Source organism: Podarcis gaigeae (assembly GCF_964106915.1).
Source record: "Podarcis gaigeae genome assembly, chromosome: 18".
In the NCBI taxonomy this organism is placed as follows: Eukaryota; Metazoa; Chordata; class Lepidosauria; order Squamata; family Lacertidae; genus Podarcis; species Podarcis gaigeae.
Genome location: NC_139696.1, coordinates 6,681,281 through 6,700,223, shown reverse-complemented (window position 1 = coordinate 6,700,223; position 18,943 = coordinate 6,681,281). Strand labels below are relative to the sequence as shown.

The 18,943-nt window shown below is 46.5% G+C and overlaps 1 protein-coding gene across 2 annotated transcripts in view; it reads left to right on the top strand.

Annotated features, from left to right (window-relative positions):
* The window catches only part of SH3GL1 (SH3 domain containing GRB2 like 1, endophilin A2), a 63,229-nt gene that overhangs the window by 32,418 nt on the left and 11,868 nt on the right, over nucleotides 1–18,943 (top strand). For both annotated transcript variants that reach the window (XM_083720647.1, XM_083720646.1), the window contains exons 2-6: nucleotides 1,426–1,494; nucleotides 4,488–4,560; nucleotides 11,399–11,542; nucleotides 13,101–13,234; nucleotides 17,825–17,983. In XM_083720647.1, the coding sequence (XP_083576773.1) occupies nucleotides 1,426–1,494; nucleotides 4,488–4,560; nucleotides 11,399–11,542; nucleotides 13,101–13,234; nucleotides 17,825–17,983 (579 nt within the window). The remainder of the gene's footprint in view (nucleotides 1–1,425; nucleotides 1,495–4,487; nucleotides 4,561–11,398; nucleotides 11,543–13,100; nucleotides 13,235–17,824; nucleotides 17,984–18,943) is intronic.

Below are 18,943 nucleotides of genomic sequence, written 5' to 3'. Positions count from 1 at the left end.
ATCCAATCCAGAGAGAGAAAATAAGGGAGGGTGTTCAAAAAGGGGTCAGGGGGTGCCAGCTCTGCAGGCATGGGGTGGCACAATGGGCTCCTGAACCCCACAGGGGTGCCGCAGAAAGAAAGTTCAAGGGAGCTGTGGACTCAAAAAGCTTGAAAACCTCCTTTTTGCCACGCATTTGCCTGTGTTTGTTCTTTTGTGTGTGTCACCTCTTGAGACCCATTGGGCCTTGAAGCTCAAATATCCTACTTGTTGGAGAAAATAATAAACCAAACCATTCCCGTTCCACTCCATGTGCACTGTGATTTTATTTTTTCATACCTGCAGCACAGCACCTTGGAACGTTCTGGATGCTACAAAAGAACACCAAAGACTGTTTGGAATAATTGGAACTGAACATTGGACGTAACTAGTGGATTCTGTAAAGGGATGAACGCAAACTGGAATCACTTCCATTTTGGACATATTGAAATTGAACTAGTCCCTTTAAAAATGTGCTCTCTAGGCTCTGTCACTAGCAAGCTTCCTTTGCTTACACTTACCCAGCATATTTGTAATCTGTTCGTTCCTAAGTGAAACTTGGTTTTGCTTGGAATAAGGGTGTGAATCATAGAATCGTGGAGTTGGAAGGTCTAGTACCACTAAAGCATCCATGACAGATGGCCATCCATTAAATGTGTTGCTTTTTAGTTGTTGAAATAAATAAAAAAATTCTCCAGTAGCACCTTAGGGACCAACTAAGTTTGTTCTAGGTATAAGCTTTTATGTGCATGCACACTTCTTCAGATACCATGCGCACAAAAGCTTATACCCAGGACAAACTTAGTTGGTCTCTAAGGTGGTACCAGACAATTTTTAAATTTATTTCAACTGCTTCAGACCAACACAGCTACCTACCTGTTTTTAGTTGTTGTTATGGACGCGGGTGGCGCTGTGGGTTAAACCACAGAGCCTAGGACTTGCTGATCAGAAGGTCGGCAGTTCAGATCCCCGCAATGATGGGGTGAGCTCCCGTTGCTCAGTTCCTGCTCCTGCCAACCTAGCAGTTCGAAAGCACGTCAAAGTGCAAGTAGATAAATAGGTACTGCTCCGGCGGGAAGGTAAACGGCGTTTCCGTGCGCTGCTCTGGTTTGCCAGAAGCGGCTTAGTCCTGCTGGCCACATGACCCGGAAGCTGTACGCCAGCTCCCTCGGCCAATAAAGTGAGATGAGCGCAGCAACCCCAGAGTCGGTCACGACTGGACCTAATAGTCAGGGGTCCCTTTACCTTTACCTATGGAGGAAAAAAATCCTCAATAAAAGAGCAAGTTAATTGAAAGGTACCCAATCTGTTTCTCCTGCAAAAAGAAAAGTTGACAATTCTGAAATAGTGTGTTAGCTGAGCAACTGCCTGTTGAAACGTGCTTTGTGTTTGTTGTTTTCTTTAAAGATGGTCAGCGAGAAGGTTGGAGGAGCCGAGGGCACCAAGCTAGATGAAGACTTCAAGGAAATGGAAAAGGTGAGTAGAGGAAAAGCAACATTGCACATGGGTGGCACATTCATGTCTATACTCTGCTAACCTCAAGGTTAGATTACCGCAATGCGTTCTACGTAGGGCTGCCTCTGGAGACTGTTCGGAAACTTCACCTGGTGCAGAATTCAGCGGCCAGGTTGCTCACGGGACTGGCAAGACGGCTTGAGCATCTCACACCAATCCTGGTCCAATTGCACTGACTGCCAGTTAGTTTCCTGGCCCAGTTCATTTTTTAAAAAAATAATTTTTTTTTATTAAGATTTTAAAGGTTACAGGAAAAAAAGGAAAAGAGAAAAAATATATCTGTATATATACATAACAATCAAAGAAGAAGGAGAAAAAACAATACATATAAAAAAAAAACCATCATCAAAAAACAGAACACACAAAAAGAAATAAAAAGCAAGTCAAACCTTTAAATCACTTACCATATTTTTCGCTCTATAAGATGCACCAGACCACAGGACACACCTAGATTTTGGAGGAGGAAAACAAGAAAAAAAATATTCTGAATCTCAGAAGCCAGAACAGCAAGAGGGATCGCTGCGCAGCAAAAGCAGCAATCCCTCTTGCTGTTCTGGCTTCTGGGATAGCTGCACAGCCTGCATTCGCTCCATAAGACGCACACACATTTCCCCTTACTTTTTAGGAGGGGAAAAGTGAGTCTTATAGAGCAAAAAATACGGTACTTACATTCACTTATTTCCTTGACTTCCTCACGCCTCCCATTTTTGTATTCTAATTCAATTAGACATTCCAGCAAATCCTTCCAACTTTGTTTTTATCCTCGTAATTTATCTTAACATACTATAATTTTACATTCTCTCTTTCACCAATTCATTTTTACTTAATCCTTCCTATCCTTTCTGCTAAAACCACATAATTTTTTTCCCCAACGTCTTTCTAACATTCCTTAATTTTACAATATTTCTGAAGATAAACTTTAAATTTCTTCCACTCTTCCTCCGCCGACTCTTCTCCTTGGTCTCGGATAGTTTCCTGGCCCAGTTCAAAGTGCCGGTCCTGACCTATAAAGCCTTAAACGGCTCAGGACCTCAAGACCTCCAGGACCGCCTCTTTCCATATGAACCTACCCACACCCTGATATCATCTTCCGAGGCCCTCCTTCATGTGCCTCCTCCTCGAGAGGTGCGGAGGGTGGCAACACGAGAACGAGGCCTTATCTGCAGTGGCTCCCCGTCTGTGGAACGCTCTCCCCAGGGAAGTTCGCCTGGCGCCTTTATTATACACCTTTAGGTACCAGGCAAAAACGTTCCTTTTTAATCAGGCCTTTGGTTGACCTGATGGACATCCTATACGCTTTGGAAATGTGGCTCTTTTTTGGGGGGGGTGTTATTGGGTTATTGCTTTTATTTTAAATTTTATATACTGTGATCTTTTTATGTGAACCGCCCTGAGACCTCTGGGTATAGAGCGGTATATAAATTTGATCATCACCACCATAATGCATGAAATAAGTCCTCTGGCAAATGGGCTCAACTTCAGGCTGGCCCACATCAGGGTTGGGGAATTCCCACCATCCCCAGATACCAGGACCAGTGGTCAGAGATAACAGGAATTGTAGTCAAAACAAAAAAATTCCTTCCAGTAGCACCTTAAAGACCAACTAAGTTAGTTCTAGGTATGAGCTTTTGTGTGCATGCACACTTCTTCAGATACACTGAAACAGAAGTCACCAGACCCTTCTATATAGTGAGAAGGTGGGGAGGGGTATTACTCAGAAGGGTGGTGGGAATGGGTGATTGGCAGATAGCTGTGATGAGCCAAACCTTACGCCAAAGGATAAACGGACATAAATCTGACATCAGGAATCACAAGACAGAGAAACCAGTAGGAGAACACTTCAATCTCCCAGGACATTCTATACAAGATCTCAAAGTAGCTGTTGTATTACAAAGGAATTTCAGAAATAGACTGGAAAGAGAAGCTGCTGAATCGCAACTTATTACCAAACTTAAAACCATGGAGAGACCTGGTCTGAACAAAGACATTGCATTCTTATCTCATTATACATGACAAAGCCATTTTTCACCTTCTCACCCCTTGCTTTTTCCTGCAAGACCTATTGCAGTCGTTAAGAGTCGTCAACAGGCTCATCACAGCTATCTGCCAATCACCCATTCCCACCACCCTTCTGAGTAATACCCCTCCCCACCTTCTCACTATATAGAAGGGTCTGGTGACTTCTGTCTCAGTGTATCTGAAGAAGTGTGCATGCACACGAAAGCTCATACCTAGAACTAACTTAGTTGGTCTTTAAGGTGCTACTGGAAGGAATTTTTTGTTTTGACTATGGCAGACCAACACGGCTACCTATCTGTAACAGGAATTGTAGTGTAACGATATCTGGGGACCCAAGGTTGAGAAAGGCTAGTACAGACCTTCCCCAGACTGATGGAGGGCATTCCTTGAGAAGGCTGTTCTAGGTCCTACATAACATATGCGGGTGGCGCTGTGGTCTAAACCACTGAGCCTCTTGGGCTTGCCGATCGGAAGGTCGGCAGTTCGAATCCCCACAATGACGGAGTGAGCTCCCGTTGCTCAGTCCCAGCTCCTGCCAACCTAGCAGTTCGAAAGCACACCAGTCCAAGTAGATAAATAGGTACTGCTCCAGCGGGAAGGTAAACGGCATTTCCATGCGCTCTGGTTTCCGTCACGGTGTCCCGTTGCACCAGAAGCGGTTTAGTCCTGCTGGCCACATGACCCGGAAAGCTGTCTGCGGACAAACGCCGGCTCCCTCGGCCTGAAAGCAAGATGAGCGCTGCAACTCCGTAGTCGCCTTTGGCTGGACTTAAGCGTCCAGGCGTCCTTTTACCATTACCTTTTTTATAACAATGTTCTGGATTTGCATTTCCACTGAAAGTGGTTAATCTTCTCCAGTCATTAGAGTTACCTATGGAGGAAAAAATGACTGCTACTGCTTTTGTATTGTCAAATCATTGCTTCCATTTCTACAGAAAGTGGATCTCACCAGCAAAGCTGTTACAGAAGTCTTGGCTAGGACTACGGAATACCTCCAACCCAATCCTGGTAAGGCCTTTTGCCATGGCTAAGTGGCATCTGAGCTTTTTTGCGAATTTTGTCCAGAATTGTTTCTTTTTTTTTAAAAAAAAAAAGCATTTGCTTTTTGAGACGAATTCTACTTCCTTCCTTGAGACCTTCTTGGACTCCAGCTCCCAGCAGTCAGTGCAGCCAGCAATAGGTAATGATGGGAATTGGAGTCTCACAACATCGGGCACAGGCAAACTCGGCCCTCCAGATGTTTTGGAACTACAACTCCCATCATCCCTAGCTAGCAGGACCAGCAGTCAGGGATGATGGGAATTGTAGTCCCAAAAACATCTGGAGGGCCGAGTTTGCCTGTGCCTGAACAACACCCACAACCCGCATTCCCCAGCACCCCAGAGTTCTTAAAAAAAGACAACACGTAAAACAGCTTGGTGGCTGTTTGTTGCTAGACAAGAGGCGGTGCTCTTCCAGCAGAAAGCTGTGATTTTGATGTGGAACATATGCATGGGAATTTTGGCCTCCACTCGGGTGGAAAAAAACAGCGCAACCCATTTTTGCAGCCAGAAAGGGACGGGTGGTTTTGTTTCGCTTAACGTTGCTCGATGCAACGTGAAATCTTTTGGCGTGATGGAGTCCCCTGCACCTTATTCTGTAGCTGGTGCTATCCACACACACACACACACCATTTCTTTACCGATACCATGGTCTCCGACTCTTGTTTTGTTTTTGCTTAGACCTCTGTGTGTGTTTTTTCTTACTCGATCTGCATTTTGTGGTCACGGGGGAAATAGTTTTTTGCTGAGTTTTCGTGGCGACTTCTTTGACTGCTTTTCAGGGATCAGATCCTGGTTTAATCAGCCGGGGTGTGCTTGGGCTGTGTGCGCTCGCACCCTGCCCCTATTTTATTTATTCGTGTCGGTGGCTCTTACATCGCCTCGCATTCCAAAGGAAATCTCTTAAGCGGCTTGCAACATCCTAAAAATATCAGAAATAAAAAGCCAGATACAAGAACCGCAGTGGGAGGGGAAATCCACATTGTAGAGTTGCGGAAGGAACACTTAAGACATCCAACTGAGCAGGCTCTTGAGAAGGTGTGCTATTTAAACTTGCCCCCTTTCTCACATTTTCAGAGTCAGAAGACCCGAGGGGTAGCCCAGAGCCAGATAACTTTATGGCCCAGAAATGTGGCACAGCGCCTCTCTTCTGCCTGCAGGGAGGACTCAAATTTAAGAAAAAGGGGGGAGATAGGACAGAGTTGTTGAGGTTTTTTTGCTGTGGTTTACTCAGGGTTGTTGAGGGATGCAGGTGGCGCTGTGGTCTAAAGCACAGAGTCTAGGGCTTGCCAATCAGAAAGTCGGCAGTTCGAATCCCCGCAACGGGGTGAGCTCCCGTCGCTCGGTCCATGCTCCTGCCAACCTAGCAGTTCGAAAGCACGTCAAAGTGCAAGTAGATAAATAGGTACTGCTCCAGCAGGAAGGTAAACGGCGTTTCTGTGCGCTGCTCTGGTTCGCCAGAAGTGGCTTAGTCCTGCTGGCCACATGACCCGGAAGCTGTACGCCGGCTCCCTCGGCCAATAAAGCAAGATGAGCGCCGCAACCCCAGAGTTGGCCACGACTGGACCTAATGGTCAGGGGTCTCTTTACCTTTAACTTTAACTTTACCTTTACCAGATGTCCTCAGGGACAGTCCCTGGATTTACAAATCAGTCCCCATACAAAATCTATTGAAGTTGAAAAGTGCTCCCGGATTCATTGAAAAAAATCTGGTAACCTTAACTTAGACGGCTGTGGGGAGGTGGGGACTTTCAGCCTCAGCAAGTGATTCATGGGGTAAGAGGGATGAGCTGCTGTGCTCATTAGACCTGACAGCCAGCCAAGCCTGGAGATAGTATGCTTTTGCTAATAAAGAGTTAACTCCCAACTTTGAACTGGCGGCTTGCTCTTTGACATGGGGTGGAGGGCTTGGACCTGGGTCTTTCTGCACCATGCAGGGCAGATATTCTGCCACTGAGCTGTAAGCCCTCTTCCCAAAATAAAGCCTTTGTGGTTCCGAATGAGCACATGATTTTGGGAGCACAGGAAGTTGCTTGAGAATTGCTTCTTGAGAACACAGACATTTTGGACTTAGAAGGTTTCAGTAATGCTTTTGGGTGGCATGCATATCTGTGGTACGACAAGGTTAAAGTACATAAAGCATTCAAAAACCATATTGTCAGGAAAGCATTGTTTAATGTCTGGATAAGATATAAAGACTTACTGGAAAATAAAACCCCAAGGTGGCTGTCACCAATGGAAGCAAAGGCTTTGAAAAGACTCAATATGGAGGCCAAATGGCCGAAATATTGGGAAATACTGGAACAAGAAGGAGATAAATTGAAATTGCAGAGTTTTGAGAAATTAAAAGATAAAGTGCGAGATTGGCTTCATTACTATCAAATAAGAGAGACCTACAATTTAGATAAAAAAATTGGCTTCCAGGTGGAAAAATCAAAATTGGAAACAGAACTGTTAGACCCCAAAACTAAGATACTTTCAAGAATGTATAACTTGCTGTTAAAATGGAATACTCAGGATGAAACGGTCAAATCAGCTATGATTAAATGGGCACAAGATATTGGTCACAATATTATGTTTGCTGACTGGGAACAGTTGTGGACCACCGGTATGAAATTCACGGCATGCAATGCCTTAAGAGAGAATATTATGAAAATGACATACAGGTGGTACATGACACCCGTCAAGCTTGCAAAAATATATCATTTGCCCGAGAATAAATGAGAATTGAGTCGAGGCCACTGGCCTATCCAGCCCAATATCACCTGCACTGACCGTGGCATTCCAGGGTTTCAGCAAGAGAAGGGGTCTTCCCTACCCCCCCCACTTGCTGACCTGTCCCTTTGAGCTGAAGGTAGCTTTCGACGCGCACTGTGTTTTTTGCTGCTGAGCCAGTCGGCAAGGCGGTCCGTGCGGCCTGCTCCCGATTCTTGGCATTTGGGTTGCATTCCAGCAGGCTTCCCGTAACCACTTCTGCAAAGAGGACCCCAGGGATTAATTGGGATCTTTGCCAGAAGATCAGGGAGTCCGTAGCTTTCGCGCACACACCCCTCTCACTTCTGGCAACTGGACTATTTTCTGCCTGCAACCCTGGAAAAACAGCCATTACCTGATATTTTATATATATATATATATATATATATATATATATATATATATATATATTTGCTCCATATATATATATATATATATATGCAGGTTTTGGTGTCCTCGGGTGTCTTCCCGTGTAAAAGTTGGGGTGTCTAGGCGACGTTTCGACGAGGTCTCACTCGTCATCTTCAGGCTGGTGCTTTCGGCTTCTTGTTACTGGAACAGAGCGGGATCTCAATGTTTGAGTTCCTATAAATACTGTAGAGGGGGTGTGGTGTCTAGCCTCCAATGTTCTGGGCAGAGAGGAAGTTCCCAGGCTAGTGTGCCTTTTCTTCTTTTGTTCCTTAATTACTTGAGAGATACCTTGAGTGATTTCTTGAGTGATATCCTGAGTACCACTTAGGTGGGTCATTAGGTGTGGATTAGTTGCTAAAGTCTTTGTGTCTTGACCTCTTGAACTTTGTGAAGAGTTTTCCTGAGAAGATGGCTGTATTGCACTTAGTTGTGCTTTGGCTTGGCTTCGTGTATAGGGGCGAGCTGTGGTTTTGTGGCTTGTGTCAGCCAGATCTGTGTAGGGATTGCAGGGGGGTGCAGCATCCGGAGGTGCCACCATGGATTGGCTACTGGATGGTGTCAGTAATTCATCTGTGGAGAGGGTCTGGGTTTGGGTCTGGTGTGGTTGATTGGTGTTGGCGTTCTGTGTGCCTCTGGATCTGGTGTCAGTTTTTGTGGGGAGGGCTAATTTCCAGATGTCTGGCAAGCGGGATGTGTCGTCACGCTTGTTCATGTTGTGAGGGTGTTTCTCTATCTCGATGGCTTCCATGATTATTCTCTTGTGGTGATGTTCCGTGTTAAAGAGCAATTTGGAATCTGCAAAATTAATTTCGTGTCCTGTTTCTTTCATGTGTTGGAAAAGAGAGGAAGTTTTTTCTTCTTTTTTGACGGCATTCTTGTGTTCTGCGATACGTGCATTTATTCGTCTGTTTGTTTGTCCAATGTACGTGGCTGGGCAGACTTTGCAGGGTATTTCATAGATCCCTTGGTTTTCCAACTGGATTTTATCCTTGGGGTTTCTGAGGATATTGGCTATTTTTTGGTTGGTGCAAAAGGCTGTTTTGATATTGTGTTTATGGAGGATTTTGCTAATTTTATCTGTAGTGCCCTTGATATAAGGAAGGAGGGCCATGCCATTGTTTTCTTCTGTGTCTTGGTTTTTGGGGGGTGTTTCCTTTTGGATTAGCTTCGTAATCCTGTTTTGCTGGTATCCATTGGCAACTTCCTCTCTGCCCAGAACATTGGAGGCTAGACACCACACCCCCTCTACAGTATTTATAGGAACTCAAACATTGAGATCCCGCTCTGTTCCAGTAACAAGAAGCCGAAAGCACCAGCCTGAAGATGACGAGTGAGACCTCGTCGAAACGTCGCCTAGACACCCCAACTTTTACACGGGAAGACACCCGAGGACACCAAAACCTGCATTCCTGTACCCGTGAAAATCTACGAAAGCATATATATATATATATATATATTAAAGATTTTCTTCGAACAATAGAAAGAACAAACAAAAAAAACATATAATTTTTCCAATATCCACATTTTCTTCACTTCTTTGGACTTCCTCGCATCTCTCGTTCCTGCATTCCAAATTTTCAAACTTTACCCAGCAATTTATCACCTTGTTTCAATTCTTATATTATAATTTTCTGATATTGTATCCCTAATTTTAGATAATTTAACCCAAACCTTAAAAGCTTAATTTTAACATAATATTTATCCAAAATTTATCTTTTCTTATCTTTTCATTTATCTTCATATTCCTTTTAACTAACTTATTGGTGCCATATTGTTGATAATCTTACATCTTTCTTAACATTCATACAATTTACAATATTTTTGTAAATAGTCCTTGAATTTCTTCCAGTCCTCCTCCACAACTTCTTCTCGGATTCTGCCAGTCATTTCTGCAAGCTCCATATAGTCTATCAGTTGCATCTGCCATTCTTCCAGTGTGGGCAAATCTTGGGTTTTCCAGTATTTAGCGACAAGTATCCTTGCTGCTGTTGTTGCAGATTACCTGATATTTTGGAGTCGTTCTAAGACAGTAGATTTTTTTTTTCTTGGCCAGCGAGGCTGCCTCTCCTGTTTCCCTCCCCTGCTTAATTATTGGCAATCGCCTTGACTCGTTGGCAAGACGGTCTGATGGAAACTCTTGTATGGCTGCCGTCCATAGCTGTCAACTGTCCCTTATTTTTTTGGGGGGGGGGAACTCCCTTATCCCAGCGCTGTGTCCCGCTGCTGTCCCTTATTGATGATGTCGCTTAAATTACCTGGGTTTCAAAGGAAGCAGCTCCTCTCCCTCCCTCCTTGCCGGCCAGGGAGGAGGGAGGCTCCAACTGGGTTGCTTGGCTGACCAGCCCACCCCCCCTCTGGCCTCCTTGGCCCCCGGGAGCCCCTCCCCGCCGGGACTGGTGGGAGCCTCGGGCCCTTCCGCCACCATCCTCCTCATGGCCGCCGAACTGAGTGTCTCTGCCTGGGGCCTCCCCTCTGCCCGTCACCGCTGCTCCCACTAGGCCGTACTGCGGCTGCACCACCAAAGGACCTGGATGAGATGGGCAGTCTGGCAAGGCCTATGAATTGCTGAGAAGCCTTGAGAGGAGAGCGAGGGCAACCATAGAGAAAGCAGTTCAGAGAGAGGAGGAGGAGGCGGAGGCACGGGCAGCTGTTCCAAGGGCTACAAGGGCAGGACCGCAAGCGATTCTCCCGTAGATTTGTAGTGGTAGACTAGCATAGATGGTCTGATCTGCGGGTTTACTTTGGGCGCTATCTCCCCCCCCTCCTCCCGCCCCACCTGATGGAACTGAGAGCTGCAGGTGGAGCACAAGAGAAAAGATACAGAACTGCAGCAGCATCTTCATAGCTCGGACTTCGTTTTGCGCGAAAAGTGGTTGCTGCTTGTAGTTATTCACCGTATTTTTCGTGCTATAGGACACACTTTCCCCCCTCCAAAAATTAAGGGGAAATGTGTGTGCGTCCTATGGAGCGAATGCAGGCTCCTTGGCTTCAGCGATAGCAACGTGAAGCCTCCGAAGCAGAGAGGGAGCGCTCCCTCCGTGCTCTGGAAGCTACGCATTGCTTTCGCTGAAGCCTGGAGAGCGAGAGGGGTTGGTGCACACCGACCCCTCTCGCTCTCCGGGCTTCAGGGATAGCCACCTGAAGCCTTTGGAGCGCAGTGGGAACTCCTGCTGCACTCCGCAGGCTTCGGATTCCTTTCGCTGAAGCCGGGAGAGCAAGACTCTCCCGGCTTCAGCAGAGAGGGAGAGCTGTGCAGCGCCCCTTCAGCGAAGCGGGAGGAGAAATGGAAGGGGCTCCGTTTCTCCTGCCGCTTCGCTGAAGGGGCGCTGAGCAGAGAGGGGGAACTTTTTTTCCTGTTCTCCCCCTCTAAAACAAGGTGGGTCCTATGGTCGGGTGCGTCCTATAGAGCGCAAAATACGGTAATTGCAGTGTTTCATCTGCTGGTGTCTAGAGCAGCAACCTCTGGAAACGAAGGGCTAAAAACCGGCGCTGCTCTCCAAAATTATCTGGTCTCTTTTCACTTCGTATTTCAGCTGGTTGACTAAAATCCCTTATTTTGGCTGCTGATTTTCGAGGCTGCTGGTCCCTTGTTTTCAAATCTGGAAGTTGACAGCTATTCTGCCGTCTCTTTTCTACACCAGCGTCCCGGGCCAAGCTGACCATGCTGAACACGGTGTCCAAAATCCGAGGGCAAGTGAAGAACCCAGGCTACCCGCAGTCGGAAGGCCTTCTTGGAGAGACCATGATCCGTTACGGCAAGGAGCTGGGCGAAGACTCCAATTTCGGTGAGGGCGCCCTACTCATATTATTATTATCATTAGGTTGCTTGGTTGGCATCTGTCTGTGTCTCAGGTGACAATGGAAGAGGGTACTTTAACCATTGGAGAATTACGGCACCTCCTGTGGCCATAGAGACCAATACAGGAGAGACATGTTGTGTTGCAGCAGGGGCAGAGAGAGGCATCCCCTGCCTGGGAACTTCCCCATGCAGAGCAGGCACTATGTCACTGAACAGTGGCCCATCCGCTCTCACCCTTGTGGGTTTTGCACAGCCTTGCCAAGGCTGCTTTGCTTTCTTGCTTTCCTTTTATTTCTTTTATCTTTAAAAGATATTTTGTTTTTTTAGAATAGTTTTTATTTGATTTTACAAATTCATTCGCACTCCTGATCACAAAAAAAAATAATTTAAAATTGCACGAGGTTCTTTCGAATCTCAAAACGTCCCTCCTCCCCTCTGTGGGTTCTTTAAGTAACTTTTTAAACTGTGTATTATAAGTCCTTCTTATTTACAGGGATGCAAATGAATGAATGGGATACGGGTGGCGCTGTGGGTTAAACCACAGAGCCTAGGACTTGCTGATCAGAAGGTCGGCGGTTCGAATCCCCGCAACGGGGTGAGCTCCTGTTGCTCGGTCCCTGCTCCTGCCAACCTAGCAGTTTGAAAGCATGTCAAAGTGCAAGTAGATAAATAGGTACCGCTCCGGCGGGAAGGTAAACGGCGTTTCCGTGCGCTGCTCGGGTTCGCCAGAAGCCGCTTAGTCCTGCTGGCCACATGACCCGGAAGTTGTACGCTGGCTCCCTCGGCCAGTAAAGCAAGATGAGCGCTGCAACCCCAGAGTCGGCCACGACTGGACCTAATGGTCAGGGGTCCCTTTACCTCTACCTTATTGTATCCAAAGTCTATGGTTCATTGCAAGAGTTATTTAAAACCTGCCAAAAAGTGTTTACAGGGGTCTTTCAGATACAATATAAATTTTTCCCGTTCTTTTGATCCTCCTAATTTCTGATTTTCCCGGTAAATCTTGCAATCTCTGTGTAATCCAATAGTTTCATCTGCCAGTCCATCCTAGTAGGTATCTTGTCGTCTTTCCAACTCTGGGCAAGCAGCATCCTTGCAGCCGTCTTAGCGTACATAAACAATCTTTTCCATTCCTTTGTTATAAAGGTAAAGGGGACCCCTGACCATTAGGTCCAGTCGTGGCCGACTGGCCGAGAGAGCTGGCGTACAGCTTCCGGGTCATGTGGCCAGCAGGACTAAGCCGCTTCTGGTGAACCAGAGCAGTGCACGGAAACGCCGTTTACCTTCCCGCTGGAGCGGTACCTATTTATCTACTTGCACTTTGATGTGCTTTCGAACTGCTAGGTTGGCAGGAGCAGGGACCGAGCAACAGGAGCTCACCCCGTCGCAGGGATTCAAACTGCCAACCTTCTGTTCGGCAAGTCCTAGGCTCTGTGGTTTAACCCACAGCGCCACCTGCATTCTTTCCTTTTAACCAGCTATCTTGTCTCTCCCTTCATCCCCACTCTCCCGGTGCTGCTGTTTCCCTTTCGCCCCGCACGAAGGCGATGCACTGCTCGACGCTGGCGAATCCATGAAGCGCTTGGCCGAGGTTAAAGACTCTCTGGACATCGAGGTCAAGCAGAACTTCATCGACCCCCTTCAGAACTTGTGCGACAAGGACTTGAAAGAGATCCAGGTAACCGCGATTGCACTTGATATGATAAGAACGTAGGCAGCTGCCTTGTCGTCGGGGGCCAGGCTGAGGAGCAGGAGGACAGTATAGATTTGGAGCAGAGGTTTGCAGAGGGGCATAGTTCAGAAGACAGAAGTTGGGAAGAACTGGGGGGTGAACAGCTAGGAGGAGAAGAACTCCTCCTTCTTTTTTAAAAAGAAATTATTTAATCGTTTTTTTGATACAGTGGTACCTCGGGTTAAGTACTTAATTCGTTCCGGAGGTCCATACTTAACCTGAAACTGTTCTTAACCTGAAGCACCACTTTAGCTGATGGGGCCTCCTGCTGCCGCTGCGCCACCGGAGCACGATTTCTATTCTCATCCTGAAGCAAAGTTCTTAACCTGAAGCACTATTTCTGGGTTAGCGGAGTCTGTAACCTGAAGCGTATGTAACCTGAAGCGTATGTAACCTGAGGTACCACTGTAATTTGACAATTCAGATTTAAATACACTGATATACCTATGACTTCACCCTTTTAACATTATTTCCCCACCTCTCTCTCTTCCCACCACTATCCGCCTCATCGCTTAAATATTCATTCAAGATTTCTTCCTATTTATCCATTTTTAATTTGCGTCAACGTGCAATTCGTTCATATCTAGCTGATCCGTCTATATTATCAATCCATGTGCTCAATGGAATCTCTTCCAATTCATCAAAACAATTTTTTTTTGCTTCTAATATAGCACAGTACATCCATTTTTTATTTTTTTTTGACCCCTTGAAATCTCAACTGGGAGAGAGAGAGTTAACAGACTCACTTTCTCTGGAAAGCTCCATCTGCTCAGCCCAAGGAGAGCAGATAAGTTGGCTGCACAGAAAGCACAGTGGTCGCGATATCGGGTTGCAAGAGGTGGGAGTGACAGGGGTGGCAAGGGGGGCAGTGGGTGGAACCCTTAATTGGGAGCATCTCATCCCTAGGAACGGATACTTTGTTCTCTCACTGTAATCATTAAAACCTGAACTGGTAATAATAATAATAATAATAATAATAATAATAATAATAATAATAATTTTTATTTATATCCCGCCCTCCCCAGCCGAAGCCGGGCTCAGGGTGGTTAACAACAATAAAATAGTGCATCATTCTAAAAACATTTCATTATAAAAATTAATTAAAATCAAATTGATGGCAACCATTGGGCTAGAGTTCTGTGAAGATTGCCAAAGGAGGGGGTCAGGCTGTGCCCTGGCCAAAGGCCTGGTGGAACAGCTCTGTCTTGCAGGCCCTGCAGAAAGATGTCAAGTCCCGCAGGGCCCTAGTCTCTTGTGGCAGAGCGTTCCACCAGATCAGAGCCACAGCCAAAAAAGCCCTGGCTTTAGTTGAGGCCAGCCTAACCTCTCTGTGGCCTGGGACCTTCAAGATGTTTTTGTTTGAAGACCGTAAGTTCCTCTGTGGGACATACCAGGAGAGGCGGTCCTGTAGGTATGAGGGTCCTAGGCCGCATAGGGCTTTAAAGGTTAAAACCAGCACCTTAAACCTGATCCTGTCCTCCACCGGGAGCCAGTGCAGCTGGTATAGCACCGGGTCAATGTGATCCTGCAGCAAGGACCCCGTAAGGAGTCTCGCTGCGGCATTCTGCACCCGCTGGAGTTTCTGGGTCAGTCTCAAGGGCAGCCCCACGTAGAGCGAGTTGCAATAATCCAGTAAGAGACTCCTTTCGCTTTGTTCTGCTTGTCTACTGCCAAAGGGCAGCGAGGAAGCAGAGTCCCTGAAGCCTGACAGTTGTGCTGGTCTGCCTGGCTCAGTATTGTCTACACAGACTGGCAGCAGCTCTCCAGAGTTTAAACAGGTTTCCTGCCCCCAGACGATGTTGGGAATTTGAACCCGGGACCTTATGCATGCAGAGCAGAGGCTGTGCCACCTAGCTCTGGCTTTTGGTTTTGGGGAAACTCTCACGGGGCTTTTTATGCAGCTGTGCCATTTCATCTATTTGTTTTGCGTAACGATTGCCTACATTTTTCAATGTGGTACAGGTGTACCTGGGACGCGGATGGCGCTGTGGGTTAAACCACAGAGCCTAGGGCTTTCCGATCAGAAGGTTGGCTGTTCGAATCCCCATGATGGGGTGAGCTCCCGTTGCTCAGTCCCTGCTCCTGCCTACCTAGCAGTTCGAAAGCACATCAAAGTGCAAGTAGATAAATAGGTACCACTCAGGCGGGAAGGTAAACGGCGTTTCCGTGCGCTGCTCTGGTTCGCCAGAAGCGGCTTATTCCTGCTGGCCACATGACCCGGAAGCTGTAAAGCGAGATGAGCGCCGCAACCCCAGAGTCGGCCACAACTGGACCTAATGGTCAGGGGTCCCTTTACCTTTAAAGGTGTACCTTGGTTTTTGAACAGCTTAGTTCTTGAACATTTTGGCTCCTGAACACTGCAAACCCGGAAGTGACTTTTTAAACTGACTGTTCAGTATCTGTATAGTGACTTTTTAAACTGACTATTTGGTATCTGAAGAAGTGTGCATGCACGCGAAAGCTTATACCCAGAACAAACTTAGTTGGTCTCTTAAGGTGCTACTGGACAGTATTTTAATTTATTTTGGCTGCGTCAGATCAACATGGCTACGTATCTGTATTCAGTCACTAGTTAGAATTCTTTCTGTTGCTTTTAATCGTATTTAATGTTCTGTAGTTGCACCCTGATACTTACGATCACCGCATTGCAGGGGGTTGGACTAGAAGACCTTTGGAGGTCCCTTCTAGCTCTATGAGTCTATGATTCTGTTATGGGGCAGTGCAGAAATGCTTTTGTAAATAAGGAAATGCTGGATGCTCTTCACTTCCCCCATCCCCTGTCCTGTTTACCCTCACACACCAACCCCATGAGCTTGGATAGATTGAGAGGCAATGAGTCATTTCATACCCAAACGGGGATTTTGAACCTTGGGTCTCAAGTCCTAGGGTGGAACTCAACCTTGCGCAGATACGATTGTTCTGTCAGCGAAATAGTTATCATAATAATTTATCGCTTGTACCCCGCCCATCTGACTGGGTTGCTCCAGCCACTCCAACTGAATATAAAAGAGCACACGATAACGCCAGACATCAAAGCTGCCTTTCGATGTCTTCTAAAAGTCAGATAGTTGTTTATTTCCTTGACATCTGATGGGAGGTTGTTCCACAGGGCAGGTGCCACCACTGAGAAGGCCCTCTGCCTGGTTCCCTGTAACCTCACTTCTTGCAGGGAGGGAACCGCCAGAAGGCCCTCGGAGCTGGACTTCCATGTCCAGGCTGAACGATGGGGGTGGAGACACTCCTTCAGGTCTACAGGACCCAGGCCATTTAGGCTTTAAAGCTCAGCACCAGCAATTTATTTTTATTTTTTTAATAAAGTTTTTTATTGATACAACAAGAAAAAAGAAACACAAATACCAAATTACACACAAGAATAACCATAGACACATAATTTTCTTAGCAAACAATAAAACATCTATTGGTCTTAACACTAAAGACCCAACCTCCCGTCTATTCCATATTTCAAATTCATATTACATATTACCAATACACACTTTTATCATAATTAAACTTATTCTTAATAAATCTAATCTTTCTTATATCTGCCTTCCAACTATTACTGAAGTTCCTCGAATGCTGCAACAGAATTTAAACTACTATATTTATTTTTCAGATATTCTTTGAAAACCTCCCATTTCGAAACAAGCAATTTAAATTGTGCTCAGAAACATCCTGGGAGCCAGTGTAGATCTTTTAGGACCAGTGTCCCCGCTTGCCTGACGGAACAATCTCTCCTCTCCTCCCCCTTGCTGGGAGTTCTCCCAACTCTCTGGGATTTGGGAGAGGCATGGGGGACGCAGGTGAAATGGGGGGGTGGAGACCCCTGTTGCACTGTTGGGAGTCTTTGCACTGGCTTCTGCTAGCACACTGAATCCGGCCCCTAGTCTCTTGACCACTTCGCTTGGCACTGAAAATGCCTCCTGGATGAGTCTTTATTCATGGTTTGCACATGTCCTGCAAGATTTCTAATGCGCTTCCAGATCAGGGCGAGGTTCAAGACCCCCAAACTTGCTGTTGCAGTCACACCTCGTGTTGCATTTGCTTCAGGTTGAGCGCTTTCAGGTTGTGTCCCGCGGCGACCCGGAAGTACAGCGGTACCTCAGGTTACATACGCTTCAGGTTACAGACTCCGCTAACCCAGAAATAGTGCTTCAGGTTAAGAACTTTGCTTCAGGATGAGAACAGAAATTGTGCTCCGGCGGCGCAGCAGCAGCGGGAGGCCCCATTAGCTAAAGTGGTGCTTCAGGTTAAGAACAGTTTCAGGTTAAGTATGGACCTCTGGAACGAATTAAGTACTTAACCCGGGGTAACACTGTACCAGAAAGAGTTACTTCTGGGTTTCGCCGCTCGTGCAGACGCTCAAAATGACATCATGCGCAGAAGTGGCAAATCACGACCCACACAGACGCGGGTTGCGTTCTGCGCATATTGTGAACAGGGCTCCGGAACGGATCCTGTTCTCAACCAAAGGTACCACTGTATTTGTGCTTTTTCGGGGAGGAATTCACTTCCCTCCTCGACGTCTCCTCTCTGCAGCACCATCTGAAGAAGCTGGAAGGCCGGCGCTTAGACTTTGACTACAAAAAGAAGCGTCAGGGGAAGATCCCGGACGAGGAGCTCCGGCAAGCGCTGGAGAAGTTCGAGGAGTCGAAGGAAGTGGCGGAGACGAGCATGCATAACCTTCTGGAGACGGACGTGAGTATGGTTTGAACCCAGGCTCCCCGGAACCCAAGTCCCTTTCCTCTGCGAGTTAGGTCGCACGCTGATCCCATCGTGGGCGCCCTGCCAAAAGCCAGGCTCTCTTTTTAAAAAAACAACAACAATAATAATACCGTATTTTTTGCTCTATAAGACGCATTTTTTCCTCCTAAAAAGTAATGTCTGTGCGTCTTATGGAGCGAATGTGTGGTCAATCGCTGGATCTCTTTCTGGCCCCTGCCCCTTGCCCAGGCCTCCATTATTGAATGTTCTGCGGACGGAGACTGTTTGTTTCCCCAGCGACATGTGACTGGCTGATTAGATTATCTATCTGGAAGCTGTAGAAACGGCTCCCTTTCCTTTCCTAAAGAAGCTGCAGAATTGTGAGTTGAACCCCATAAAAACAGGATTTTTTCCTGTTTGCAAAGTAAGCTCAACAACTTTGAGCTGATCCTCAAAAATGGGGGCTTTTCCCCTTTGCAAAAGAAGCTGCACAAATGTGAGCTGTTCCCCCCAAAAACGGGGGTTCCTGCCTTTCCTCCTCTAAAAACTAGGTGCATCTTATGGCCTTATGGAGCGAAAAATACGGTAATTTATTTATATCCCGTCCTCCCCAGCCAAAGCTGGGCTCAGAGTGGCTAACAACAGTAAAATAATACCACATTCTAAAATCATTTCATTATAAAACAAAACATTGAACATTTGAAATACTTTATTGTCACTTGTACAACTTGTATACAGTGAGATTACACCAGCACCCCCCACTCAGCTCTCTTAGTCTTAATTCCCCTCGTTTACTGATGTACATTCGAATCCCCGCAACGGGGTGAGCTCCCGTTGCTCGGTCCCAGCTCCTGCCAACCTAGCAGTTCGAAAGCACGTCAAAGTGCAAGTAGATAAATAGGTACCGCTCCGGCAGGAAAGTAAACGGTGTTTCCGTGTGCTGCTCTGGTTCGT